Source organism: Salmo trutta, chromosome 7 (assembly GCF_901001165.1).
Source record: "Salmo trutta chromosome 7, fSalTru1.1, whole genome shotgun sequence".
In the NCBI taxonomy this organism is placed as follows: domain Eukaryota; kingdom Metazoa; phylum Chordata; class Actinopteri; order Salmoniformes; family Salmonidae; genus Salmo; species Salmo trutta.
This window is the reverse complement of record NC_042963.1, coordinates 51,845,420-51,873,417: the sequence shown is the minus strand read 5'-3', so window position 1 is coordinate 51,873,417 and position 27,998 is coordinate 51,845,420. Positions and strand designations below refer to the sequence as shown.

At 42.9% G+C, this 27,998-nt stretch overlaps 1 protein-coding gene across 1 annotated transcript; it reads right to left on the bottom strand.

The window, feature by feature from the left end:
- Positions 1-286: 286 nt before the first annotated feature.
- hal (histidine ammonia-lyase) lies at positions 287-27,998 on the bottom strand. The gene is made up of 20 exons (XM_029759390.1): positions 27,752-27,998; positions 27,488-27,548; positions 27,152-27,179; positions 26,987-27,061; positions 26,613-26,685; positions 25,698-25,764; positions 25,569-25,606; positions 24,810-24,935; positions 16,091-16,230; positions 15,737-15,784; positions 15,223-15,370; positions 14,663-14,758; positions 14,448-14,506; positions 14,260-14,340; positions 14,067-14,132; positions 11,180-11,345; positions 5,934-6,068; positions 2,373-2,481; positions 831-900; positions 287-692 (listed from the first exon to the last, which is right to left on the bottom strand). Exons 1-20 carry the CDS (start codon positions 27,996-27,998, stop codon positions 561-563), a joined length of 1,965 nt encoding a protein of 654 aa, XP_029615250.1. The 3' UTR covers positions 287-560.

The window sequence follows — 27,998 nt, the reverse complement described above, 5'->3', positions numbered from 1 at the left end:
TAAAGGGTGCAACCTATTTTGCACAAACATGCAGAATACAGTGTGCACATGTAGGCCTTATGTTGTAAAAATTACATTTGTTTAGAAAAATCTTCAGGTGTTGGTCAATTCCAGTAAAAACACAAAACCACTGCCTTAGATTGACTGTATTTACTGTTTAGATGATTCAGGTGGACATTGTAGTTTTAAATCAATATTCACTCTACGTACATAGTCATTTCTGTGTACAATAAGTTCCCCAAATTACTATTAAACAAAGTATGAATATATGACATAACTAAGGTAATAAGGCATAAAATTATTGTAGTTTATTGAAAAATAAATTCACATTGCTTTTGTGAATAAAGTTTAATACATTAAATCAAGCTCTATCTAGTTTCTGTGACGAATAAGATTACAAATCTACTGTCTAGCCTCAATCAATGTTATCCGACAACTCTTTGTTCAAAACTAGCATGGAATACATGATCATTATTGAAGCGGCTGTGGTTGTGGAAGGAAGAAAACATTTGTCTGAAAAACAGGAAGACAAAAAGTATACATTTAGACAGATGATGATTTCACTCAAGTCGGATGCGTTTCCGTGGTGATGCTGGGGGATCCAATGAGAAGGCAGTAGGAGAGATGGGGCGGGACTCAGGAAGAAGCTCCATGTTGTACTTCTCAATGTATGGCTGAGCCACGTTCCACACCTGAATAACCACACAAAATACACAAACTTGGACAAAAGCATGTGCTAAATTAACATTTTCATTTATTTAAATGAATATAGGCTGAGAGTTATGACCCCACACTATTATGACCCCACACTATTATGACCCCACACTTGCCTTCTGGTCTAGAAGAAGACGATGGACCGCCTCAATGTCTGGAGACATGAACCTATCCTTGATCCAGGGCCTGAGAAGAGGGGTAGGCAGAGAGGGTGAGGTGAAGAGGGGGAGGCAGATAAGGGGAAGAGAAGAGGGGTAGGCAGAGAGGGTGAGGTGAAGAGGGGGAGGCAGAGAAGGGGAGGAGAAGAGGGGGAGGCAGAGAGGGTGAGGAGAAGAGGGAGAGGCAGAGAGGGTGAGGAGAAGAGGGGGAGGCAGAGAGGGTGAGGCAGAGAGGGTGAGGAGAAGAGGGTGAGGAGAAGAGGGGGAGGCAGAGAGGGTGAGGAGAAGAGGGGGAGGCAGAGAGGGTGAGGCAGAGAGGGTGAGGAGAAGAGGGGGAGGAGAAGAGGGGGAGGAAGAGAAGGGGAGGAGAAGAGGGGGAGGCAGAGAAGGGGAGGAGAAGAGGGGTAGGCAGAGAGGGTGAGTAGAAGAGGGGGAGGCAGAGGGTGAGGAGAAGAGGGGGAGGCAGAGAAGGGGAGGAGAAGAGGGTGAGGAGAAGAGGGGTAGGCAGAGAGGGTGAGGAGACGAGGGGGAGGCAGAGAAGGGGAGGAGAAGAGGGGTAGGCAGAGAGGGTGAGGAGACGAGGGGGAGGCAGAGAAGTGGAGGAGAAGAGGGGTAGGCAGAGAGGGTGAGGAGAAGTGGGGGAGGCAGAGAAGGTGAGGAGAAGAGGGGGAGGCAGAGAGGGGGAGGCAGAGAGGGTGAGGAGAAGAGGGTGAGGAGAAGAGGGTAAGGCAGAGAGGGTGAGGAGAAGAGGGGTAGGCAGAGAGGGTGAGGAGAAGAGGGGGAGGCAGAGAAGGTGAGGAGAAGAGGGGTAGGCAGAGAGGGTGAGGAGAAGAGGGGGAGGCAGAGAAGGTGAGGAGAAGAGGGGTAGGCAGAGAGGGTAAGGCAGAGAGGGTGAGGAGAAGAGGGGTAGGTAGAGAGGGTGAGGAGAAAAGGGGGAGGCAGAGAAGGGGAGGAGAAGAGGGGGAGGCAGAGAAGGGGAGGAGAAGAGGGGGACGCAGAGAAGGTGAGGAGAAGAGGGGGAGGCAGAGAGGGTGAGGAGAAGAGGGGGAGGCAGAGAGGGTGAGGAGAAGAGGGGGAGGCAGAGAGGGTGAGGAGAAGAGGGTAAGGCAGAGAGGGTGAGGAGAAGAGGGGTAGGCAGAGAAGGGGAGGAGAAGAGGGGGAGGCAGAGAAGGGGAGGAGAAGAGGGGGACGCAGAGAAGGGGAGGAGAAGAGGGGGAGGCAGAGAGGGTGAGGAGAAGAGGGGTAGGCAGAGAAGGGGAGGAGAAGAGGGGGAGGCAGAGAGGGTGAGGAGAAGAGGGTGAGGCAGAGAAGGTGAGGAGAAGAGGGGGAGGCAGAGAAGGGAAGCGAATCGGTGGGAGCCACATAATGAGGGGAAGAGGAGGCACAGAAAGAAGAGGGACATTGGATAAATATTAACCAACTTTCTCAATTATTTCAGGGGACTGAGACATGTGTTGTGTGCGTTAGTGTGTACACACTGTGCAGATCGGTTTGGCTTACTTGACTACGCTGCGTACAAGGTCATAGACCTTCTCCAATGGTGTTGTAGTACGCAGGGGGCGGAGGAACTCAATTCCCTGGCAGGCAGCTAGCAGCTCGATTGCTAGGACTGACGAGGGGGAGAGGAAATGAGATTGTGGACCCTCAGAATAACACGTTATTCACATAAATAAAACACATTTTTCTGATTGGATAAGTATCATCAACAACAGTATTATACAAGTTATTATATAGGATAAAATCTAATACAATTTTTGTTGTATTTCTTATTAATGTTCAATGCATAGAAATATATCAAAATAGAGACCAAAAAATCTAAAATGTCCTTTTTGACATAGAGGTAAAAAGTATTTTAAATGTCCAGTGCAGTCAAAAAAAACATGATTTTCCTGTATTTTATATATATTTCCACAGTATGAGGTTGGAATAATACTGTGAAATTGTGAAAAGGATGATAATGTCCTTTTAGTGTAAGAGCTGTTTGTAAAAAAAAATTATAATAATAATAATACAAATATATATATTTTTTAAAAAGCCTGAAATTTCAGCCTGTTTTGGTGGGATGGAGTTTTGACCGGCCTGGACCCCTCCCCATTCAGACCACTCCCAGAAAATCCTAGCAGCATTCTTGCATGGGAAATATCTCATAAAATATCTCTAAGAAGCTATTTTTGTTTCTTTTTGACAATTTTAATTGAAAGCAATCACAGTAAGGTAGTTAATTGTTACCCAGAAATGATCTGATATTACATTATACTTTTAACACTGGTTGAGCTCTCTAAATGTGGGCTAGTTTTTTAAACAGCCACACCGGTAGAAATCAACTTTTTTTTAGCTGAAAGACGATGGCCAGAGTTTACACATGATGTTGCACAATGATTTAAGTCAACGTGCATTTCATCTCTAGGACAAGACAATACGTTGAAATAGTGGCGGCAACTTCCTCTGGGGTGTCTTTTAAATATCGCTGACTTGTTGTTTTTCTGTGTTTGCTTGAACTCCACTACTGCAGTTGTTAGTATCACCGTGAAGTTACATATTACCCAGAATGCCCACAGTCAGTAGAAGTAGGACATTTTCACAGTAACTGGGTAAATGTTTCCCAATTCAGATTAAGAAGAACAACCCTGATTACAACAGGTGTAGACCTTAGTGAAATGCTTACTTACAAGCCCTTAACCAGCAATGCAGTTTTAAGAACATACACCCCGCCCCAAAAGTAAGAGATAAGAATAACAAATAATTAAAGAGCATCAGTAAATAACAATAGCGGGGCTATATACAGGGATACCGGTACAGAGTCAATGTCAATGTGAGGGGGCACCTGTGTCGAGGTAATTGGGGTAATATGTACATGTAGGTAGAGTTATTAAAGTGACTATGCATAGATAGTAACAGAGAGTAGCAGCAGCGTTCCAGAGCGGGGGGGGGGCAATGAAAATAGTCTGGGTAGCCATTTGATTAGCTGTTCAGGAGTCTTATGGCTTGGGTGTAGAAGCTATTTAGAAGCCTCTTGGACCTAGACTTGGCGCTCCGGCACCGCTTGCTGTGCGGTAGCAGAGAGAACAGTCTATGACTAGGGTGGCTGGAGTCTTTGACAATTTTTAGGGCCTTCCTCTGACACCGCCTGGTATAGAGGTCATGGATGGCAGGAAGCTTGGCCCCGGTGATGTACTGGGCCGTATGCACTACCCTCTGTAGAGCCTTGCGGTTGGAGGCTGAGCAGTTGCCATACCAGGCAGGGATGCAAACCGTCAGGATGCTCTCGATGGCGCATTTGTAAAACCTTTTGAGGATCTGAGGACCCATGCCAAATCTTTTCAGTCTCCTGAGGGGGAATAGGTTTTGTCGTGCCCTCTTCACGACTGTCTTGGTGTGCTTGGACCATGTTAGTTTGTTGGTAATGTGGACACCAAGGAACTTGAAGCTCTCAACCTGCTCCACTACAGCCCCGTCAATGAAAATGGGGGCGTGCTCGGTCCTCCTTTCCCTGTAGTCCACAATCATCTCCTTTGTCTTGATCACGTTGAGGGAGAGGTTGTTGTCCTGGCACCACACGGCCAGGTCTCTGACCTTCTCCATATAGGCTGTATCATCGTTGTCAGTGATCAAGCCTTCCACTGTTGTGTCATCAGCAAACTTGATGATGGTGTTGGAGTTGTACCTCATGAGTGAACAGGGAGTACAGGAGGGGGCTGCGCACGCACCCCTGAGGGGCCCCTGTGTTGAGCATCAGCGTGGCGGATGTGTTGTTACCTACCCTTACCACCTGGGGGCGGCCCATCAGAAGGTCCAGGATCCAGTTGCAGAGGGAGGTGTTTAGTCCCAGGGTCCTGAGCTTAGTGATGAGCTTTGTGGGCACTATGGTGTTGAACGCTGAGCTGTAGTCAATGAATAGCATTCTCACATAGGTGTTCCTTTTGTCCAGGTGGGAAAGGGCAGTGTGGAGTGCAATAGAGATTGCATCGTCTGTGGATCTGTTTGTGCGGTATGCACATTGGAGTGGGTCTAAGGTTTCTGGAATAATGGTGTTGATGTGAGCCATAACCAGCCTTTCAAAGCACTTCATGGTTACAGACGTGAGTGCTACGGGTCGGTAGTCATTTAGGCAGGTTACCTTAGTGTTCTTGGGCACTGGCACTATGGTGGTCTGCTTAAAACATGTTGGTATTACAGACTCGGTCAGGGAGAGGTTGAAAATGTCAGTGAAGACACGTGCCAGTTGGTCAGCGCATGCTCTGAGTACACGTCCTGGTAATCCGTCTGGCCCTGCGGCCTTGTGAATGTTGACCTGTTTGAAGGTCTTACTCACATCAGCTGCGGAGAGCGTGATCACACAGTCATCCGGAACAGCTGATGCTCTCATGCATGTTTCAGTTTTACTTCCCTCGAAGCGAGCATAGAAGATATATAGCTCGTGTCACTGGGCAGCTTGTGCCAAGCTTGTAGAGTCATACCCAAGAAGACTCCAGGATGTAATCGCTGCCGAAGGTGCTTCAACAAAGTTCAACAGAGGTGATATTTCAGGATTTTTAAAATTATTGTTATTTTTTAACTATATTTTTGCTTTGTCGTTATGGGGTATTGTGTATAGATTGATGAGGGGGGAATTTTTTTTTTAGAATCAGGCTGTAACATACTAAATGTGGAAAATGTCAAGGGGTTTGAATACTTTCCGAATGCACTGTACATCAGTATACATCATTTACTTCTGTTTGTTTGCTACTCACTATTTACATTAAATGCTCAAAAGCAGATAACTTTGAGGTTTAGTGACCGATATAGTACACAGCTCGTGTCAGAAAAACTATTCACCAATGAATTGCGACCTTGCGCAGACAATTCCCACCCCAGGTTAGAACCAATTAAATGATGTTGTTGTTTTTGCCCCTTTGTGTGTGAACCCAGCCCCAAAAATATTTGTGTGAATTTCACAGAAAAAAATCTGACAGGTAACTAATTAATATCTAGTATCAAAATATTGCTTCTTTTCAACAGTAACAAATAATCAAAAATTGAATATCTACTGTATCAAGTCCAAATCAATGGTTAGTTTCCCACCTTGTTCCACATGTTCCACCACCCTCAGGGCCTTCCTGGCAGCCCAGCCTCCCATGGATACGTGGTCCTCTGTGGCTGCGCTGGTGGACAGGGAGTCCACTGAAGACGGGTGGCACAGCACCTTGTTCTCTGATACTACACAAGTGATACAGGATATAATGATTGATTTGATGAATTTAGGAGTAACGTTTCGGACACGTTTCAGCCATCAAGCCTTTGTACAAGGACAACTTTAAAAACATTACAATACATTCACAACACACTGTGTGCCCTCAGGCCCCTACTCCACCACTACCACATATCTACAGTACAAAATCCATGTGTATCTGTGTGTATAGCGCGTATGTTATCGTGTGTTTGTGTGTGTGTGTGTGTGTGTGTGTGTGTGTGTGTGTGTCTGTGCCAATGTTTGTGTTGCTTCACAGTCCCCGCTGTTCCTTAATGTGTATTTTTATCCGTTTTTTAAATCTAATTTTACTGCTTGCGTCATTTACTTAATGTGAAATAGAGTTCCATGTAGTCATGGCTCTATGTAGTACTGTGTGCCTCCAATAGTCTGTTCTGGACTTGGGGACTGTGAAGAGACCTCTGGTGGCATGTCTTGTGGGGTATGCATGGGTGTCCGAGCTGTGTGCCAGTAGTTTAGACAGACAGCTTGGTGCATTCAACATGTCAATACCTCTCATAAATACAAGTAGTGATGAAGTCAATCTCTCCTCCACTTTGAGCCAGGAGAGATTGACATAAATATTATTAATATTAGCTCTCTTTTTAGGCAGTTTAGTCACATGATTTCTCAATTTGCAATACATTTGCCAATCCGGTTGTGTAGCCAGACTTGTTTACCATTCCTTTTACCTCATCCCTCTCAACCATACCATTTTTCAATTCCTCATCAATTGATGTGGATTTAACCGTTTTTACAGTCATTTTCTTAATGGGTGCATGCTTAACACCATAGTACCCCTCAAAACTCGTCATTAAGCTCGAGACCCTGGGTCTCGACCCCGCCCTGTGCAACTGGGTCCTGGACTTTCTGACGGGCCGCCCCCAGGTGGTGAGGGTAGGAAACAACATCTCCACCCCGCTGATCCTCAACACTGGGGCCCCACAAGGGTGCGTTCTCAGCCCTCTCCTGTACACCCTGTTCACCCATGACTGCGTGGACATACACGCCTCCAACTCAATCATCAAGTTTGCAGACGACACAACAGTGGTAGGCTTGATTACCAACAATGACGAGACAGCCTACAGGGAGGAGGTGAGGGCCCTCGGAGTCTGGTGTCAGGAAAATAACCTCTCACTTAACGTCAACAAAACAAAGGAGATGATCGTGGACTTCAGGAAACAGCAGAGGGAGCACCCCCCTATCCACATCGACAGGACAGTAGCGGAGAGGGTGGAAAGATGTTCCTCGGTGTACACATCACGGACAAACTGAAATGGTCCAACCACACAGACAGTGTGGTGAAGGCGCAACTTCAAACTCAGGAGGCTGAAGAAATTTGGCTTGTCACCTAAAACACTCACAAACCTTTACAGATGCACAATCAAGAGCATCCTGTCGGGCTGTATCACCGCTTGATACGGCAGCTGCTCCGCCCTCAACCGCAGGGCTCTCCAGAGGGTAGTGCGGTCTGCACAACGCATCACCGGGGCCAAACTACCTGCCCTCCAGGACACCTACACCACCCGATGTCACAGGAAGGCCAAAAAGATCATCAAGGACAACAACCACCCGAGCCACGGCCTGTTCACCCCGCTATCATCCAGAAGGCGAGGTCAGTACAGGTACATCAAAGCTGGGACCGAGAGACTGAAAAACAGCTTCTATCTCAAGGCCATCAGACTGTTAAACAACCATCACTAACATTGAGTGGCTGCTGCCAACATACTGACTCAAATCTCTAGTCACTTTAATAATAAAAAATTCGATGTAATAAATGTATCACTAGTCACTTTAAACAATGCCACTTTATATAATGTTTACATACTCTACATTACTCATCTCATATGTATATACAGTACTCTATACCATCTACTGCATCTCACCTATGCCGCACGGCCATCGCTCATCCATATATTTATATGTACATATTCTTATTAATTCATCACTACTCTGGACGGTTCTGACTTAGAATATGTGGACAACTACAACTACCTAGGTGTCTGGTTAGACTGTAAACTCTCCTTCTAGACTCACATTAAGCATCTCCAATCCAAAATGAAATCTAGAATCAGCTTCCTATTTCGCAACAAAGCATCCTTCACTCATGCTGCCAAACATACCCTCGTAAAACTGACTATCCTACCGATCCTTGACTTCGGCAATGTCATTTACAAAATAGCCTCCAACACTCTACTCAGCAAATTGGATGCAGTCTATCACAGTGCCATCTGTTTTGTCACCAAAGCCTCATATACTACCCACCACTGCGACCTGTATGCTCTCGTTGGCTGGCCCTCGCTTCATATTCGTCGCCAAACCCACTGGCTCCAGGTCATCTATAAGTCTTTGCTAGGTAAAGCCCCACCTTATCTCAGCTCACTGGTCACCATAGCAGCACCCACCTGTAGCACGTGCTCCAGCAGATATATCTCACTAGTCAACCCCAAAGCCAATTCCTCCTTCGGCCGCCTTTCCTTCCAGTTCTCTGCTGCCAATGACTGGAACGAACTGCAAAAATATCTGAAGCTGGAGACTCATATCTCCCTCACTAGCTTTAAGCACCAGCTGTCAGAGCAGCTCATAGATCACTGTACCTGTACATTGCCCATCTGTAATTAGCCCATCCAACTACCCCATCCCCATACTGTGATCTATTTCATTTATTTTGCTCCTTTGCACCCCAGTATCTCTACTTGTACACTCATCTTCTGCACATCTATCGCTACAGTGTTTAATTGAGTTAGAGTTGGTCAAACCCTAACAATATAATATTAAGTTTATACTCTATATGATAAGAGCATACTGCTGTGTTATATTATATAGGTTATGCAAACAAATAGTTGGTCAAACCCTAACAATTGCTATATTGTAATTGTTTTGCCACTATGGCCTATTTATTGCCTTACCTCCATTATCCTACCTCATTTGCACACACTGTATATATACTTTTTCTATTGTGTTATTGACTGTATGTTTGTTTATTCCATGTGTAACTCTGTGTTGTTGTTTGTGTTGCACTGCTTTGCTTTATCTTGGCCAGGTCGCAGTTGTAACTGAGAACTTGTTCTCAACTAGCCTACCTTGTTAAATAAAGGTGAAATAAAATAAAATAAATAAAACATTCCTTTACACTTGTGTGTATTAGGTAGTTGTTGTGAAATTGTTAGATTACTTGTTAGATGTTACTGCACGGTCGGAACTAGAAGCACAAGCATTTCACTACACTTGCATTAACATCTGCTAACCATGTGTATGTGACCAATAAAATTTGATTTGATTAGTAACTGGAATAAGCAATTTCATAACTGTCAAGTGTAGTGTCTGATTGCTCCTCATTACACACCACGGACCAACAAATATTCAACAATATCACTACAAAACTTATTGTATGACCTCTTATACACTCTATTAGACCCAGCCTTTGGAACTTTGGCTTAGATATGGCTACTGTATATATTGTGATCACTACATCTGATGGATCTGGATACTGCCTTCAAGCTAACTTCTGCAGCATTAGTAAAGATGTGATCAATACATGTTGATGGATCTGGATACTGCCTTCAAGCTAACTTCTGCAGCATTAGTAAAGATGTGATCAATACATGTTGATGGATCTGGATACTGCCTTCAAGCTAACTTCTGCAGCATTAGTAAAGATGTGATCAATACATGTTGATGGATCTGGATACTGCCTTCAAGCTAACTTCTGCAGCATTAGTAAAGATGTGATCAATACATGTTGATGGATCTGGATACTGCCTTCAAGCTAACTTCTGCAGCATTAGTAAAGATGTGATCAATACATGTTGATGGGTCTGGATACTGCCTTCAAGCTAACTTCTGCAGCATTAGTAAAGATGTGATCAATACATGTTGATGGGTCTGGATACTGCCTTCAAGCTAACTTCTGCAGCATTAGTAAAGATGTGATCAATACATGTTGATGGGTCTGGATACTGCCTTCAAGCTAACTTCTGCAGCATTAGTAAAGATGTGATCAATACATGTTGATGGATCTGGATACTGCCTTCAAGCTAACTTCTGCAGCATTAGTAAAGATGTGATCAATACATGTTGATGGATCTGGATACTGCCTTCAAGCTAACTTCTGCAGCATTAGTAAAGATGTGATCAATACATGTTGATGGATCTGGATACTGCCTTCAAGCTAACTTCTGCAGCATTAGTAAAGATGTGATCAATACATGTTGATGGGTCTGGATACTGCCTTCAAGCTAACTTCTGCAGCATTAGTAAAGATGTGATCAATACATGTTGATGGATCTGGATACTGCCTTCAAGCTAACTTCTGCAGCATTAGTAAAGATGTGATCAATACATGTTGATGGATCTGGATACTGCCTTCAAGCTAACTTCTGCAGCATTAGTAAAGATGTGATCAATACATGTTGATGGATCTGGATACTGCCTTCAAGCTAACTTCTGCAGCATTAGTAAAGATGTGATCAATACATGTTGATGGGTCTGGATACTGCCTTCAAGCTAACTTCTGCAGCATTAGTAAAGATGTGATCAATACATGTTGATGGATCTGGATACTGCCTTCAAGCTAACTTCTGCAGCATTAGTAAAGATGTGATCAATACATGTTGATGGGTCTGGATACTGCCTTCAAGCTAACTTCTGCAGCATTAGTAAAGATGTGATCAATACATGTTGATGGATCTGGATACTGCCTTCAAGCTAACTTCTGCAGCATTAGTAAAGATGTGATCAATACATGTTGATGGATCTGGATACTGCCTTCAAGCTAACTTCTGCAGCATTAGTAAAGATGTGATCAATACATGTTGATGGATCTGGATACTGCCTTCAAGCTAACTTCTGCAGCATTAGTAAAGATGTGATCAATACATGTTGATGGATCTGGATACTGCCTTCAAGCTAACTTCTGCAGCATTAGTAAAGATGTGATCAATACATGTTGATGGGTGTGTTTAAATCTAAGGAATACTTTATTTCTCAGTGACAGCCTTCTTTATCACACAATGGGCTTTACTCCTGGGCACCCAAAGATATAATTACATACGTTAGTAAGAGCTGATCCTTTACTAACCCAGGGAAGCAGCTGTACAGTGTGCGATCATGAATCCAGAGTTGAGCCCTCCCTCGTTGACCAGGAAGGCTGGCAGCTCACTGAGAGACGGGTTACACAGACGCTCAATCCTCCTCTCGCTGATGGCTGCCAGCTCATGGACACCTATAGCCAAGAAGTCCAGGGCCTAGAGACAGACAGAGAGCAGTAGAGGTATAGGAGTCATATCAAATCAAAGTTTATTGGTCGTGTACACAGGTTCATACAGATATATATATATATACACACACACGGTTGAAGTCGGAAGTTTACATACACCTTAGCCAAATACATTTAAACTCAGTTTTTCACAATTCCTGACAATTCCTGAAATCCTAGTAAAAATTCCCTGTCTTAGGTCAGTTAGGATCACCACTTTATTTTAAGAATGTGAAATGTCAGAATAATAGTAGAGAGAATGATTTATTTCAGCTTTTATTTCTTTCATCACATTCCCAGTGGGTCAGAAGTTTACATACACTCAATTAGCATTTGCTAGTATTGCCTTTAAATTGTTTAACTTGGGTCAAATGTTTCGGGTATCCTTCCACCAGCTTCCCACAATAAGTTGGGTGAATTGTGGCCCATTCCTCCTGACAGAGCTGGTGTAACTGAGTCAGGTTTGTAGGCCTCCTTGCTCGCACACACTTTTTCAGTTCTGCCCACAAATTTTCTAAAGGATTGAGGTCAGGGCCTTGTGATGGCCACTCCAATACCTTGACTTTGTTGTCCTTAAGCCATTTTGCCACAACTTTGGAAGTATGCTTGGGGTTATTGTCCATTTGGAAGACCCATTTGCGACCAAGCTTGAACCTCCTGACTGATGTCTTGAGATGTTGCTTCAATATATCCACATCATTTTCCCATAACGATGGTCATTATGGCCAAACAGTTTTATTTTTGTTTCATCAGACCAGAGAACATTTCTCCAAAAAGTACGATCTTTGTCGCCATGTGCAGTTGCAAACCATAGTCTGGCTTTTTAATGGCGGTTTTGTAGTGGTGGCTTCTTCCTTGCTGAGCGGCCTTTCAGGTTATGTCGATATAGGACTCATTTTACTGTGGATATAGATACTTTTCTACCTGTTTCCTCCAGCATCTTCACAAGGTCCTTTGCTGTTGTTCTGGGATTGATTTGCACTTTTCGCACCAAAGTACGTTCATCTCTAGGAGACAGAACGCGTCTCCTTTCTGAGCGGTATGACGGCTGCGTGGTCCCATGGTGTTTATACTTGCGTACTATTGTTTGTACAGATGAATGTGGTACCTTCAGGCGTTTGGAAATTGCTCCCAAGGATGAGCCAGACTTGTGGAGGTCTACAATTTTTTTTCTGAGGTCTTGGCTGATTTCTTTAGATTTTCCCATGATGTCAAGCATAGAGGCACTGAGTTTGAAGGTAGGCCTTCAAATACATCCACAGGTACACCTCCAATTGACTCAAATTATGTCAATTAGCCTATCAGAAGCTTCTAAAGCCATGACATCATTGTCTGGAATTTCCACGTTGTTTAAAGGCACAGTCAACTTAGTGTATGTAAACTTCTGACCCACTGGAATTGTGATACAGTGAATTATAAGTGAAATAATCTGTCTGTAAATAATTGTTGGAAAAATTATTTGTGTCATGCACGAAGTAGATGTCCTATCTGACTTGCCAAAACTATAGTTTGTTAACAAGAAATTTGTGGAGTGGTTGAAAAACTAGTTTTAATGACTCTAACCTAAGTGTATGTAAACTTCAGACTTCAACTGTATGTATATATATATATATATATACATCAATTGAAATAAATAATTTTTGCATATTGCATTTATATTTGTGTTCAGCTTAACTTTAGAAATCTGTTCCCAAGTAGAGGCTCGTCACAACATCAGCTCTCTAAAATACATTGGTATCGAACATGTTAAGACTCCTAGGAGGGAGGAGATACTGATAATCTATTATTGAGAAGAGAATTGTATTGGATTCACTGTTTGTGTCCCATGTCTCCTAAAGTTCTGAACCAAGAGTTTGATGTCAGACCATTTCTTATATTAATATGTCATGCTGATTTGTCCTGCCATCCAGGTCTCAACTTGGTCATTTTGTACATGTATATTAGATTCTGTAACTACTACATGTGCCCATGTCATTGATAGACATACACAAATAGTATTTGGGTCACTGGAATTATATTTACATTCACCACGCCACCTGGGCGTAATGGTCATATGGTATTCCAACAGTTTCCAACATAATCTTTTTTACTGTTGCCTAGGTTTTAACTTGGCCCCATTTGGCCCATCCTTAATGACCATATGTACCTCTGTGATTCATTCTGATTGATTGTGCATAAAAGTGAATTAAATTGTTTCCACACCCACCATGCATCATGTGCGTAACGGTCATGTGAGGTGAAATGTGTATATTTTGAGATGTGAGCACTCAGTTTGTTTGTTTGACCTGACGAAGATCCGTTTTGGGATGGAAACGTTGTAAATAAATCGGTGAATTGTGAGCTTTAACACTTCTTGTTCTTTATTAATATTCTTTATTAGCCCAGCACCTCCTGTATGTTTTTAAGGATGTGCGTATGACCACAAACTTTACCAAGTATTCCCACCCATAATAGAGAGATACATGATTGTATACAACTGTAAGCAAGGTTTGAAATGATTATGTTTTAGTCAAAACATTATATAAATTTGCAGTCTATAAACATTACATAAATTTGCAGTCTATAAATGATTTGTAATTATGTTCCGGCCCCCCAAACATCTGCTCCAGAAAACACATCAGCCCGCGGCTGAATCTTGTTATACTGTCTTTCATCGTGTCACATAGTTCTAAAACTCAGGAATACTCAGTCCACCAGAAGCTTTTGATACCTTGGCTGGGTATTCTCCATGGAAGTTTCCTCCTGAGATGGTCTCTCCTCTCTCTGCAAACACCATCTGTTTCAGACATTTAAGGATAAAACCGGCACAGAAGGTAGAAATCGTCAAATTTGGTCAGGGGGAATAGTTGGTGAATAGTTTGGTCACACACACACACACACACACCCCACACAGTGAAGGATACAGGGTTGTCGGTGGCGCTGTTGATCTCGGTGTTGATGATTTTCTGGGTAAAATCTATTGTGTCGTTCACAATACCGTGGACCTGTGGATGAAAAGAAAAGACCAGGCTGAGTCGAGTCCTGACCTGGAGGGGATTCTCTGTGAACTAAATATGAAACTCTGTGACCTCTCACCCCTAAGTTAAGTCACCTGAGGACAGCAACGCATGGTGTAGGCATCCTGGACTCTGTCACAGAACCGATGGCTCTCTGTACAGGAACAACAACATTACTTTTATTGTCCAATTAATACTTTATCCCAACTCCTCCAAAAGACAGGCACACACACACACACACACACACACAGATTGGAGAGGTTGGAGCAGAGGGTCAGCCATAGAACAGCACCCTGATCCAGTCACTCACCTGCGATCTCTGAGGGGTGGTGGTCTGAGTCCAGTAAGGCGCGGAACCTCATGGCCACTTCTATCTGTCCTGGATGGGGCCGCAGAGCATGGATATCTAGAATGATGGAGGACAGTTAGCATAGCGTAGCTAAATCAGTCTCAATCATGATGTTTTAGATCGGTCGTTGTGGTCGGCAGTTGGTAAAAGTGCTAGAAAATGACAAAGTTGTGGTTGTATGTCCCGCAGTGATCACCTACACACACTAAAAGTATATATATCATTTTTTATGTGCGCTGCCCTATGGGACTCCCAATCACGGCCGGTTGTGATACAGCCTGGATTTAAACCAGGGTCTGTAGTGACGCCTGAAGCACTGAGATGCAGTGCCTTAGACCGCTGCGCCACTCGGGAGTCCTTATATGCATCCCCTTGAGCGCCTCAGCAGGGTTAACTAACGCTAACTTTAGAGTGAACACTAACCCTCCATGACTCAAAGGCTTGGAAAGTCCCCTTGAAAACCTCCAGGGTGATTGGGTGAAAGCACACACATACACACGCATCCCTCCGTCTCGTCTCACCACTGTCGAAGGCCTTGGAGGTCCCCTTAAGCACCTCCAGGGTGATAGCAGCGATGATGTCCGCCTGCCTGGCGATGGCCTGGGCTCTCTCCACCGCCTCTGCCCCCAGAGACGTGATCATCTGGGTACCATTAATTAACGCCAGGCCCTATGGGCAGGGGAGAGAGATGGCTTTTAACCCAATCCCCACACAAACATCCCCTTGGAAACCAGGGTCAGCCCGAACAACTGTGGTCCAGAGAGCTGAACTGAAGAAGAGTTCTTCATCCAACACAACCCAGTGACATGCCAAATATAGGAGTCTCATCCTATCAAAACACCTATCTCAAGGACTGGAGTTAAACACCTTTGTTGTGGAAAATCAGAGAACATTCTGTTTTATCAGCAGCCATATGCAAACTGATTGAAATTGGTTTGTTGTAAACGGTACACAAATACACAGTGTGAACTCAAATCAACCGCTCCATAGAGGGACAAAGAACAACAAAAGAGTAGATGAGTGTGTTCGCTTTACCTCCTTGGGCTTCAGTGATATTGGCTTGAGTCCATGAGCCTCTAGTACCTGGGCAGAGGGATGAAAGGGGAAAACAGGGGGAAAGGAAAAGTTCAAGGGTTGAAGAAAAACAAACATGTTTTCTCATCTGACCTCTCAGTAGTCAGTCTACCACTGTGTTGATCCCAATGTCAACATTTTCACTGGGGATATTGTGCAATGTCCCAATCATCCAGGCTCATTGAGAAGTTCCAGTGACATCAGTTTGTTAGTTATACAGTTACACGCTGTCGTTATAAATAACAATTTGTCCTGAATCGCCTGGTTACATAAAGGTAAAATAGAACATTAAATAAATGCAGTGATATGGCTTACGTATTTGGCGTCGGCCCATCCACTCTTGGGCGACCACATCTTGCCTTCTCCCATCAGCCCCAGAGCCAGGTGGGAGAGAGGGGCCAGGTCTCCGCTGGCACCTACTGTCCCCTTCTCAGGGACGAAGGACAGGCAGGAGGCTATGAGGGGAAGACAATCAGAGATGTGAGAGATAGACCCCAGTCAACGTTTCCCTGGTTCTGTTTGTTTAACGTTGTTGTTGTTTTTTTCAATGAAAGACTCTCTGAAGTGGCCCCTTCAATGGAAGTAATGGAAGCAAAATAAGCAATAGAACCAAAAGAACCAATGGAAGCAATGGAAGAAAATAGAAGAAAATAACTTACGGAACCAAAAGAACATATGGAACCAATGGTTACTCCTAGGAGTAACACTGGATGGTCAGTTATCATGGTCAAGTCATATTGACAAAGTTGCTGTGACGATGGGGAGAAGTACACTATATATACAAAAGTATGTGGACAACCCTTCAAATTAGTGGATTCGGCTATTTCAGCCACACTTGTTGCTGACAGGTCTATAAAATCGAGCACATATCCATGCAATCTCTAGCCATGCAATCTCAATAGACAAACATTGTCTCTGAGCCCGGACCACTCAAGGACATTCAGAGACTTGTCAAATCAAAGTTTATTTGTCACGTGCGCTGAATAGAACAGGTGTAGACCTTAAAGTGAAATGCTTACTTACAGGCTCTAACCAATAGTGCAAAAAAAGGTATTAGGTGAACAATAGGTAGGTAAAGAATAAAAACAACAGTAAAAAGACAGGCTATATACAGTAGCGAGGCTATAACAGTAGCGAGGCTACATACAGACACCAGTTAGTCAGGCTGATTGAGGTAGTATGTACATGTAGATATGGTTAAAGTGACTATGCATATATGATGAACAGAGAGTAGCAGTAGCGTAAAAGAGGGGTTGGTGGGTGGCGTGACACAATGCAGATAGCCCGGTTAGCCAATGTGCGGGAGCACTGGTTGGTCGGGACAATTGAGGTAGTATGTACATGAATGTATATATGATAAACAGAAAGTAGCAGCAGCGTAAAAGAGGGGTTGGGGGGGCACACAATGCAAATAGTCCGGGTAGCCATTTGATTACCTGTTCAGGAGTCTTATGACTTGGGGGTAAAAACTGTTGAGAAGCCTTTTTGTCCTAGACTTGGCACTCCGGTACAGCTTGCCATGCGGTAGTAGAGAGAACAGTCTATGACTGGGGTGGCTGGGGTCTTTGACAATTTTTAGGGCCTTCGTCTGACACCGTACCAGGCAGTGATGCAACCAGTCAGGATGCTCTCGATGGTGCAGCTGTAGAACCTTTTGAGGATCTCAGGACCCATGCCAAATCTTTTTAGTTTCCTGAGGGGGAATAGGCTTTGTCGTGCGCTCTTCACGACTGTGTTGGTGTGTTTGGACCATTCTAGTTTGTTGTTGATGTGGACACCAAGGAACTTTTTTTTTTTTTTTTTTTTTTTCACCTTTATTTAACCAGGTAGGCAAGTTGAGAACAAGTTCTCATTTACAATTGCGACCTGGCCAAGATAAAGCAAAGCAGTTCGACAACATACAAAAACACAGAGTTACACATGGAGTAAAACAACATACAATCAATGATGCAGTAGAAAAAAATAAGACTATATACAATGTGAGCAAATGATGTGAGATAATGGAGGTAAAGGCAAAAAAATGCCATGGTGGCAAAGTAAATAAAGTATGGCAAGAAAAACACTGGAATGGTAGATTTGTAGTTTGAAGAAAGTTAAAAGTTAAAATATAAATAGTATGGTGCAAAGAAGCAAAATAAATAAAATAAATAAATACAGTAGGGGAAAAGGTAGTAGTTTGGGCTCAATTAAAGATGGGCTATGTACAGGTGCAGAGATCTGTAAGCTGCTCTGACAGCTGGTGCTTAAAGCTATTGAGGGAGATAAGTGTTTCCAGTTTTAGAGATTTTTGTAGTTCGTTCCAGTCATTGGCAGCTGAGAACTGGAAGGAGAGACGACCAAAGGAGGAGTTGGCTTTAGGGGTGACCAGAGAGATATACCTGCTGGAGCGCGTGCTACAGGTGGGTGCTGCTATGGTGACCAGTGAGCGGAGATAAGGGGGGACTTTACCTAGCAGGGTCTTGTAGATGACCTGGAGCCAATGTGTTTGGCGACGATTATGAAGTGAAGGCCAGCCAACGAGAGCATACAGGTCGCAGTGGTGGGTTGTATATGGGGCTTTGGTGACAAAACGGATGGCACTGTGATAGACTGCATCCAGCTTGTTGAGTAGGGTATTGGAGGCTATTTTGTAAATGACATCGCCGAAGTCGAGGATTGGTAGGATGGTCAGTTTTACGAGGGTATGTTTGGCAGCATGAGTGAAGGATGCTTTGTTGCGAAATAGGAAGCCAATTCTAGATTTAACTTTGGATTGGAGATGATTGATGTGAGTCTGGAAGGAGAGTTTACAGTCTAACCAGACACCTAGGTATTTGTAGTTGTCCACAAATTCTAAGTTAGAACCGTCCAGAGAAGTTATGCTGGATGGGCGGGCAGGTGCAGGCAGCGATCGGTTGAAGAGCATGCATTTAGTTTTACTTGTGTTTAGGAGCAGTTGGAGACCACGGAAGGAGAGTTGAATGGCATTGAAGCTCGTCTGGAGGGTTGTTAACACAGTGTCCAAAGAAGGGCCAGAAGTATACAGAATGGTGTCGTCTGCGTAGAGGTGGATCAGAGATTCACCAGCAGCAAGAGCGACATCATTTATGTATACAGAGAAAAGAGTTGGCCCAAGAATTGAACCCTGTGGTACCCCCATAGAGACTGCCAGAGGTCCAGACAGTAGGCCCTCCGATTTGACACACTGAACTCTGTCAGAGAAGTAGTTGGTGAACCAGGCGACGCAATCGTTTGAGAAACCAAGGCTACTAAGTCTGCCGATGAGGATGTGGTGATTAACAGAGTCAAAAGCTTTGGCCAGGTCAATGAATACGGCAGCACAGTAATGTTTCTTATCGATGGCGGTTACGATGTCGTTTAGGACCTTGAGCGTGGCTGAGGTGCACCCATGACCAGCTCTGAAACCAGATTGCATAGCGGAGAGGGTGCGGTGGGATTCAAAATAGTCGGTAATCTGTTTGTTGACTTGGCTTTCGAAGACCTTAGAAAGGCAGGGTAGGATGGATATAGGTCTGTAGCAATTTGGGTCAAGAGTGTCACCTCCTTTGAAGAGGGGGATGACAGCAGCTGCTTTCCAATCTATGGGAATCTCAGACGACACGAAAGAGAGGTTGAACAGGCTAGTAATAGGGGTTGCAATAATTTCGGCAGATAATTTTAGAAAGAAAGGGTCCAGATTGTCAAGCCCAGCTGATTTGTAGGGGTCCAGATTTTGCAGCTCTTTCAGAACATCAGCTGAATGGATTTGGGAGAAGGAGAAATGGGGGAGGCTTGGGCGAGTAGCTGTGGGGGGTGCAGTGCTGTTGAATGCAGTAGGGGTAGTTAGGTGGAAAGCATGGCCAGCCGTAGAAAAATGCTTATTGAAATTCTCAATTATAGTGGGCTTATCGGTGGTGACAGAGTTTCCTATCCTCAGTGCAGTGGGCAGTTGGGAGGAGGTGTTCTTATTCTCCATGGACTTTACAATGTCCCAGAACTTTTTAGAGTTGGAGTTGCACGAAGCAAATTTCTGTTTGAAAAAGCTAGCCTTGGCGTTTCTAACTGCCTGTGTGTATTGGTTTCTAACTTCCCTAAAAAGTTGAAGCTCTCAACCTGCTCCACTACAGCCCCGTCAATGAGAATGGGGGTGTGCTCGGTCCTCCTTTTCCTGTAGTCCACAATAATCTCCTTAGTCTTGGTTACGTTGAGGGAGAGGTTGTTATTCTGGCACCACCCGGCCAGGTTTCTGACTTCCTCCCTATAGGCTGTCTCGTCATTGTTGGTGATCAGGCCCGAAGCCATTCATGCGTTGTCGTGGCTGTGTGCTTTGGGTCGTTGTCCAGTTGGAAGGTGAACCTTCACCCCAGCCTGAGGTCCTGAGCGCTCTGAAGTAGGTTTTCATCAAGGATCTCTCTGTACTTTGCTCTGTTCATCTTTCCCTAGAACCTGACTAGTTTCCCATTCCCTGCCACTGAAGAACCTCCCCACAGCATGATGCTGCCACCACCATGCTTCACCTTAGGGATGGTGCCAGGTTTCCTCCAGACACGACGCTTGGCATTCAAGTACAATCTTGGTTTCATCAGACCAGAGAATCTTGTTTCTTATTGTCTGAGAGTCCTTTAGGTACATTTTGGCAAACTCTAAGCAGGCTGTCATATGCCTTTTACTGAGGAGTGGCTTCCGTCTGGCCACTACCATAAAGGCATGATTGGTGGAGTGCTACAGAGATGGTCCCATCTCCACAAAGGAACTCTGGAGCTCTGTCAGTGACCATTGGTCACCTCCCTGACCAAGGCCCTTCTCCCCCGATTGCTCAGTTTGGCTGGGCGGCCAGCTATAGGAAGAGTCTTGGTGGTTCCAAACTTCTTCCATTTAAGAATGATGGAGGCCACTGTGTTCTTGAGGAACTTCAATGCTGCAGACATTTTTTGGTACCCTTCCCCAGATCTGTCCCTCGACACAATCCTGTCTCGGAGCTCTACGGACAATTCCTTCGACATCATGGCTTGGTTTTTGCTCTGACATGCACTGTCAACTGTGAGACCTTATATAGACAGGTGTGTGCCTTTCCAAATCATGTCCAATCAATTGAAATTACTACAGTTGGACTCCAATCAAGTTATAGAAACATATCAAGGATTATCAATGGAAACAGGATGCACCTGAGCTCAATTTCGAGTCTCATAGGAAAAGGTCTGAATACTTATGTAAATGTGATATTTCTGTTGTTTTTTAAAATACATTTGTAAACATTTCTAAAAACCTGTTTGAGCTTTGTCATTATGGGGTATTGTGATGTCATTATGGGGTATTGTTTGAAGATTGATGAGAAGAAAAAAAATATTTCATCCATTTTAGAATAAGACTGTAATGTAACAAAATGTGGAAAAAGTCAAGGGGTCTGAATACATTCCCGAATGCACTGTATGTGTCAGACGGTTGCTAGGAGTGGTGGTAGGAGTCAGGCGCAGAGAGCAGAGGTACAGAACTTCGTGTTTATTTAGAACAAAGGCCAACACGATAAACACCAACACAAACGGCGTGGGTAAATTGCCAAGTGCCCAAAACAGGAGCACAGCCTGCAATTAAATAACACGTAAATAAACGCCAGCACATCCAACGAGAAATTACAACCTGACGCTAAAATAATCCCGCACAACACTGGGCGGGCTAACCAGGCTTAAATAACCAAAATCAATAAACCAAATGAGGGACAGGTGCAAACAATAAGACATACCAAACGAAAAGGAAAAAAGGATCAGCGGCGGCTAGTAGGTCGGTGACGACGACCGCCGAGCGCCGCCCGAGCAGGCAGGGGAGCCACCTTCGATGGGATTCGTGACAGTATGTCTGTTACAAAAATATGTTCAGCCATTTTTGACAGAAATATCATCTGTACTACTTGTTCAGGCTTTGATCTTGTCCCATCTTGATTACTGTCCGGTAACATGGTCAGTTGCAGCCAACAAAGACCTAGCAAAGCTGCAGCTGGTTCCAAACAAAGCAGCACACCTTGCCCTGAACTGCACACACATAACTAACATCAACAATATGCATGATAGTCTTCCATGGTTGAGGGTTGACGAGAAATTGACTACTTCTCTTCTAGTCTTTTGAAGAAACATTTGTGTGCTGAAAATGCCAAACCACTTGCATAATCTATTTGCATTAACTTACGACAAACATACCCCATCAGACCAGTGGAGGCTGCTGAGGGGAGAGGACGGCTCATAATAATGGATGGAACGTGACGAATGGCATCAAATACCTAGAAACCATGTGTTTGATGTATTTCATACCATTCCACTGATTCCGCTCCAGCCATTACCACGAGTCCGTCTTCACAAATTAAGGAGCCACCAACCTCCTGTGTACCAGACACGCCACTATGGGTTTCTTCACGGTACCCAAACCAAAAACAGATTTAATGCTTCGCTCAGTTATCTAGTGTCATACTCCATCTCCGGCCTCTAGGTCATCAGGCTGTTGATTATCCTGCACACCTGTCACCATCGTCTCGCGCGCCAGCGCCTCATGACACTCACCTGGACTCCATCACCTCCTTGATTATCTTCCCTATATCTGTCCCTCCCCTTGGTTCTTTCCTCAGGTGTTATTGATTCAGTTTTCATGTCGATGCGTTGTTTGTGTTTCGTTTATTTATTAAAACCTGCTGAGGACAGACGTTCCGCTAGCGGAATGCCTCGTCAATATCCAATGGTAGAGCGTGGCGAGAAATACAAAAACCTCAAAAATGCTATAATTTCAATTTTTCAAACATACGACTATTTTACACCATTTTAAAGACAAGACTCTCGTTAATCTAACCACATTGTCCGATTTCAAAAAGGCTTTACAGCGAAAGCAAAACATTAGACACAGCCAAAAATAATCACACAGCCATTTTCCAAGCAAGCATATATGTCACATAAACCCAAAACACAGCTAAATGAAGCACTAACCTTTGATGATCTTCATTAGATGACACTCCTAGGACATTATGTTATACAATACATGCATGTTTTGTTCAATCAAGTTCATATTTATATCCAAAAACAGCTTTTTACATTAGCATGTGATGTTCAGAACATGCATTCCCACCCAAAACTTCCGGTGAATTTACTAAATTACTCATCATAAACGTTGACAAAATACATAACAATTATTTTAAGAATTATAGATACAGAACTCCTTTATGCAATCGCTATGTCAGATTTTAAAATAGCTTTTCGGCGAAAGCACATTTTGCAATATTCTGAGTACATAGCTCAGCCATCACGGCTAGCTATTTTGACACCCGCCAAGTTCGGGGCTCACTAAACTCAGAATTACTATTAGAAAAATGGTATTACCTTTGCTGATCTTCGTCAGAACGCACTCCCAGGACTGCTACTTCAACAACAAATGTTGTTTTTGTTCCAAATAATCCATAGTTATGTCCAAATACCTCCATTTTGTTCATGCGTTTAGGTCACTATCCAAAGGGTAACACGCGAGCGCATTTCGAGACAAAAAAATTCAAAATGTTCCTTTACCGTACTTAGAAGCATGTCAAACGCTGTTTAAAATCAATTTGTATGGTATTTTTCTCATAAAATAGCGATAATATTCCATATATATATATATTTGGCATGTCACTGGGCTGTGTTGGATCAACTCTTCTTCAGTTCAGCTCTCTGGACCACAGTTGTTCGGGCTGACCCTGGTTTCCAAGGGGATGTTTGTGTGGGGATTGGGACAATAGTGTATTCATTCAAAGATGAAAAGAAAAAACAGCATGGTCGCGGGACCGCGCATATCAAATCTCTTTGTCACCAGGCAGACCACTGACAAACTGTGCTAGTATACTCTGCCCAGAGACAGGAGACGCCTCAATCCGCTTTCTGAAGGCTTTAGAGAGCCAATGGAAGCCTTAGAAAGTGCTTCGTAACAGCTCAGATACTGTAGTTTCGATAGAGAACCAAAAGAAGAACTACAAATTTACAGACAGGCCACTTCCTGCTTGGAATCTTCTCAGGTTTTTGCCTGCCATATGAGTTCTGTTATACTCACAGACACCATTCAAACAGTTTTAGAAACTTCAGAGTGTTTTCTATCCAAATCTACTAATAATATGCATATTCTCATTTCTGGGCAAGAGTAGTAACCAGTTTAAATCGGGTACGTTTTTTTCATCCGGCAGTGAAAATACTGCCCCCTATCCACAACAGGTTTTAAAACACTCACTCCCGGGACTTGCTCTCAGCTCTCAGTGCACTCGTTACATTTATAGAGAATGGAACGCATCGTGGAATGCTCTGCCACTAGAGGTTACAAAGCCAAAAAGAAAGCTTAGCTTTAAAAACAGATTTAAAAAAAACAATGTATCACAGCGTCTCTCCTTTTTCTAAAGATCTAATTTAACTGTACTGTATATAAGAATATGAATCATGTGTAAATAGTATTTGTGTTGTTTCTTGGTGTCTTTCCTATATACAGTTTAACTCGTATTTTATTAAAACATTTTATTTTAAATGTAATGTTATCTTATGTTGTTCTTGTCTATTACTGTTATGTACTTTGTTATGTATTTACACGTTTTAAGTGGACCCCAGGAAGCGTAGCTGCTACATGTGTAGTAGCTAAAGGGGATCCTAATAAACTAAACTAAATGGAACCAAAATAACTAATGGAATCAACGGAACCAATGGAACCAAAATAACTAATGGAATCAATGGAACCAATGGAACCAAAATAACTAATGGAATCAACGGAACCAATGGAACCAAAATAACTAATGCAACCAGCTGTACCAATGGAATCAAAATAACTAATGGAACCAACAGAACCAATGGAACCAAAATAACTAATGGAACCAGCTGTACCAATGGAATCAAAATAACTAATGGAACCAACAGAACCAATGGAACCAAAATAACTAATGGAACCAGCTGTACCAATGGAATCAAAATAACTAATGGAACCAACAGAACCAATAGTACCAATGGAATCAATGGAATGTAGGCTATACCTGAGGTGAAGCTGAGGTGAAATTCAGGGTTAAAGAGTTTACCGTTGAAGGCTTGGATCATTCTGTGCAGGGTTTCCAGGGAGATTCCACTGTATCCTTTAGCCAGGACATTGATCCTCAGAGCCAACAACATCCTGGTCCTTTCTGGGCTCAGTGGGTTGCCCACACCTAAACACCAGAGCGTAATGGGAAAGTTTCAAATGAATGCGGTCCTATCTATGGTATAATATGAGTGTCACGTCCTGACCGTGGTAAGCTGTTATTTTCTATGGTAGAGTAGGTCAGGGCGTGACAGGGGGGTTTATTCTATGTTTTCTATTTCTATGTTGTTAGGTTGTAGTTTTTGTATTTCTATGTTGGTTTGTTTGGGATGATCTCCAATTAGAGGCAGCTGGTCCTCGTTGTCTCTAATTGGAGATCATACTTAAGTAGGTTTTTTTTTCCACCTGGGATGTGGGATCTTGTTTTTGCACAGCTCTGTAAAGCCCGCAGAACGTGACGTTTGTTTTCCGTTTGTTTGTTATTTTGCTTTAGTGTTCGGAGTTAAAATAAATATTTATCATGAGCACTCAACATGCTGCACCATGGTCTACTCCTTTTGACGATCGTCACAATGAGCCACAAAACAAGACCAGTGAATATAAAATAATGGATATATTCATAGCGAATATACAAGTATTACAAAAAGACAGACTTGCATGAATTAAAATCCGTTTTTTTAGGTATATGCTTTAGGTAGTGGAACACATGGGCCAGTTAGATATTAGTACCTGTAGCTTGGTTATACGTTAGGTCACTAACCTGCAGAGTGTGATCTCACCAGATTTTCCTGTAGCTCCCTAAGGGAATACAACACATGGACACACTGTAAGCAAACAATGCATCAATCTTATCAGACAATATTCAGAGAAAAAAGATAAAGTACTGTACTTGAGCTTGTGGACAGGAATGACAGTCCGGGCAAATTTACCAAACCCTGTAGTGATTCCATAGACAACTAGAGAGACGAAAGACGGTTGCATGTAGGTCAATTCTCTGATGACAGTGAACAATTTGTTGCACTCTCGCACCCAGGATAACTTTACTCAGGTGTTTACCATCACAGTCTATTGCATATTATGTTAAAATTAGTGCAAATTTCATTATATAGGGGTGGATTGTCAACAGTATGGTTCACAGATAATATTTGCTATTCTATAACCAATTTTACATATGTGTGTTATACTGTTATTCAGTGTTATTGTTTCTTTTTCGATTGACCTTCTGTTATGGGTACATGAATAGTTCTATAATCATCATGACAGGATTCTAACTTGGATTCTAAGGATTCTAAATTGGATTCTAACTAGGATTCTAACTTGGATTCTAACTCGGATTGTAAGGATTCTAACTTGGATTCTAACTAGGATTCTAACTCGGATTCTAAGGATTCTAACTCGGATTCTAAGGATTCTAACTTGGATTCTAACTAGGATTCTAACTTGGATTCTAACTAGGATTCTAACTTGGATTCTAATTCGGATTCTAAGGATTCTAACTTGGATTCTAACTCGGATTCTAAAGATTCTAACTTGGATTCTAACTCGGATTCTAATGATTCTAACTTGGATTCTAACTTGGATTCTAACTTGGATTCTAACTTGGATTCTAAGGATTCTAACTTGGATTCTAACTCGGATTCTAAGGATTCTAACTCAGATTCTAAGGATTCTAACTTGGATTCTAACTTGGAGTCTAAGGATTCTAACTCGGATTCTAAGGATTCTAACTTGGATTCTAACTCAGATTCTAAGGATTCTAACTTGGATTCTAACTTGGGAGTCTAAGGATTCTAACTTTTCTAACCTTTGTTCTCCTTGACGATGGTGTCCAGAAGCTCTCTGGATTTCACTACTCCGTTCTCTGCTTCTGAGGTCAGCTGAAAGGTTAGGTACAGGAGGAAAGGAGAGGACAGGAAGAGAAGGATTGGGTAATGATATGATCAGCACATCATGGACATGATACCATAACTAGACTACAAGCTTGTTGATCATTACCTTAAATCTGTTTTTGGTGATCAACTGTTTATATGTTGTTGTTGTTGTTTTTAAACAGTTACAAAAGGGCAAATACAGACAACTTACTTTTTCCAAGAAATGCCCCAAAATGAATTTATACATATATATATATATATATATATATATATAATAACCAGGGAAAAATATGAAATAAATAATGACCTTAATCTTGTACAGACCCCGTCCTAAATTCACCAGGTCTGTCGAAGTCAGACTGTTGCCATCTAGGAAAAGGTTCTGAAGAGAAGAAAGCACGTGTTGCTTATGAACTGATTAGATATGAATTAAACAGCGTGTAAGGCAGTGTTATACGCCAGTAATACTCACATCGTCGGATTCTCTGTATGCAGCTGTCCTGTTTGATAATGGTTAGGGATATGGACCAGAAATTACGCTATATTAACCCTCAAATGACTACAGCATAATGTCTCAATCAATAACTTAAGTACTCACCTGGCATGAGCAGGTTACTAAGACATATTCTGATATGGGTATAATGACTACCTATCTTCCATTTATGGCTAGCTAATATGAGATTTAGAACAATTTTATGACACACATTTGTAGTGAAATTATACTCATAATCCAAATGCGTATCTGGTTAATTAATACATTCCATTCCAACATTGACATGAGCAGTTCAATGTGACACAAGAAGGATACAGGTGTGAAACTCCAGGCTGGTATGGAATGAAGTCTGGAGACATGGTATCCCCTTCGATGGCTACAAATAGATAATATAAATCAATATATTAATAGACATTCTACCAAAAAAAACACATAGGCTTTCTATTGTATTGCGCACTCAAATCCTATTCTATTGTCGACGTTGCCATGTTTCCTTAAGTTTTCCAAGGGAGAAAATAAGTTATTCTGTCTACCTTCTAAGTGGTACAAAATAAAATCAATTGAATATAGACTAATTACCAATTTCGACGAAGTCATTGTCCTCGAGGACATCCTCTATGGTGTCATCACCGTCCAACAGCCCCTGCCCCTGGCACCTCCTCGCGACAAACCGAATGTCTTTCACCGCGTTGATGCCTCCGTTGTCGGGCTTGTTCTTGGTGTAGCGTTTGAGCGCCTCGTAGCCCAGCCACTGGATGGTGTAGGTCGGGTCGCGGCAGGGAACAGCCAGCCACTCGTCCCGAATGTGAACCGTATAGCGAGGCAT

What these genes read in the sequence shown, in the direction of transcription:
- hal (XM_029759390.1), bottom strand. Translation starts at nt 27,998, where the DNA reads ATGCCTCGCTATACGGTTCACATTCGGGACGAGTGGCTGGCTGTTCCC. An exon ending in GGGGTCTGTACAAGATTAAG is followed by an intron (nt 26,686 to 26,986) that starts GTCATTATTTAT and finishes CTAACCTTTCAG; the next exon opens with CTGACCTCAGAAGCAGAGAA. An exon ending in GATGGGCCGACGCCAAATAC is followed by an intron (nt 15,785 to 16,090) that starts GTAAGCCATATC and finishes CCCTCTGCCCAG; the next exon opens with GTACTAGAGGCTCATGGACT.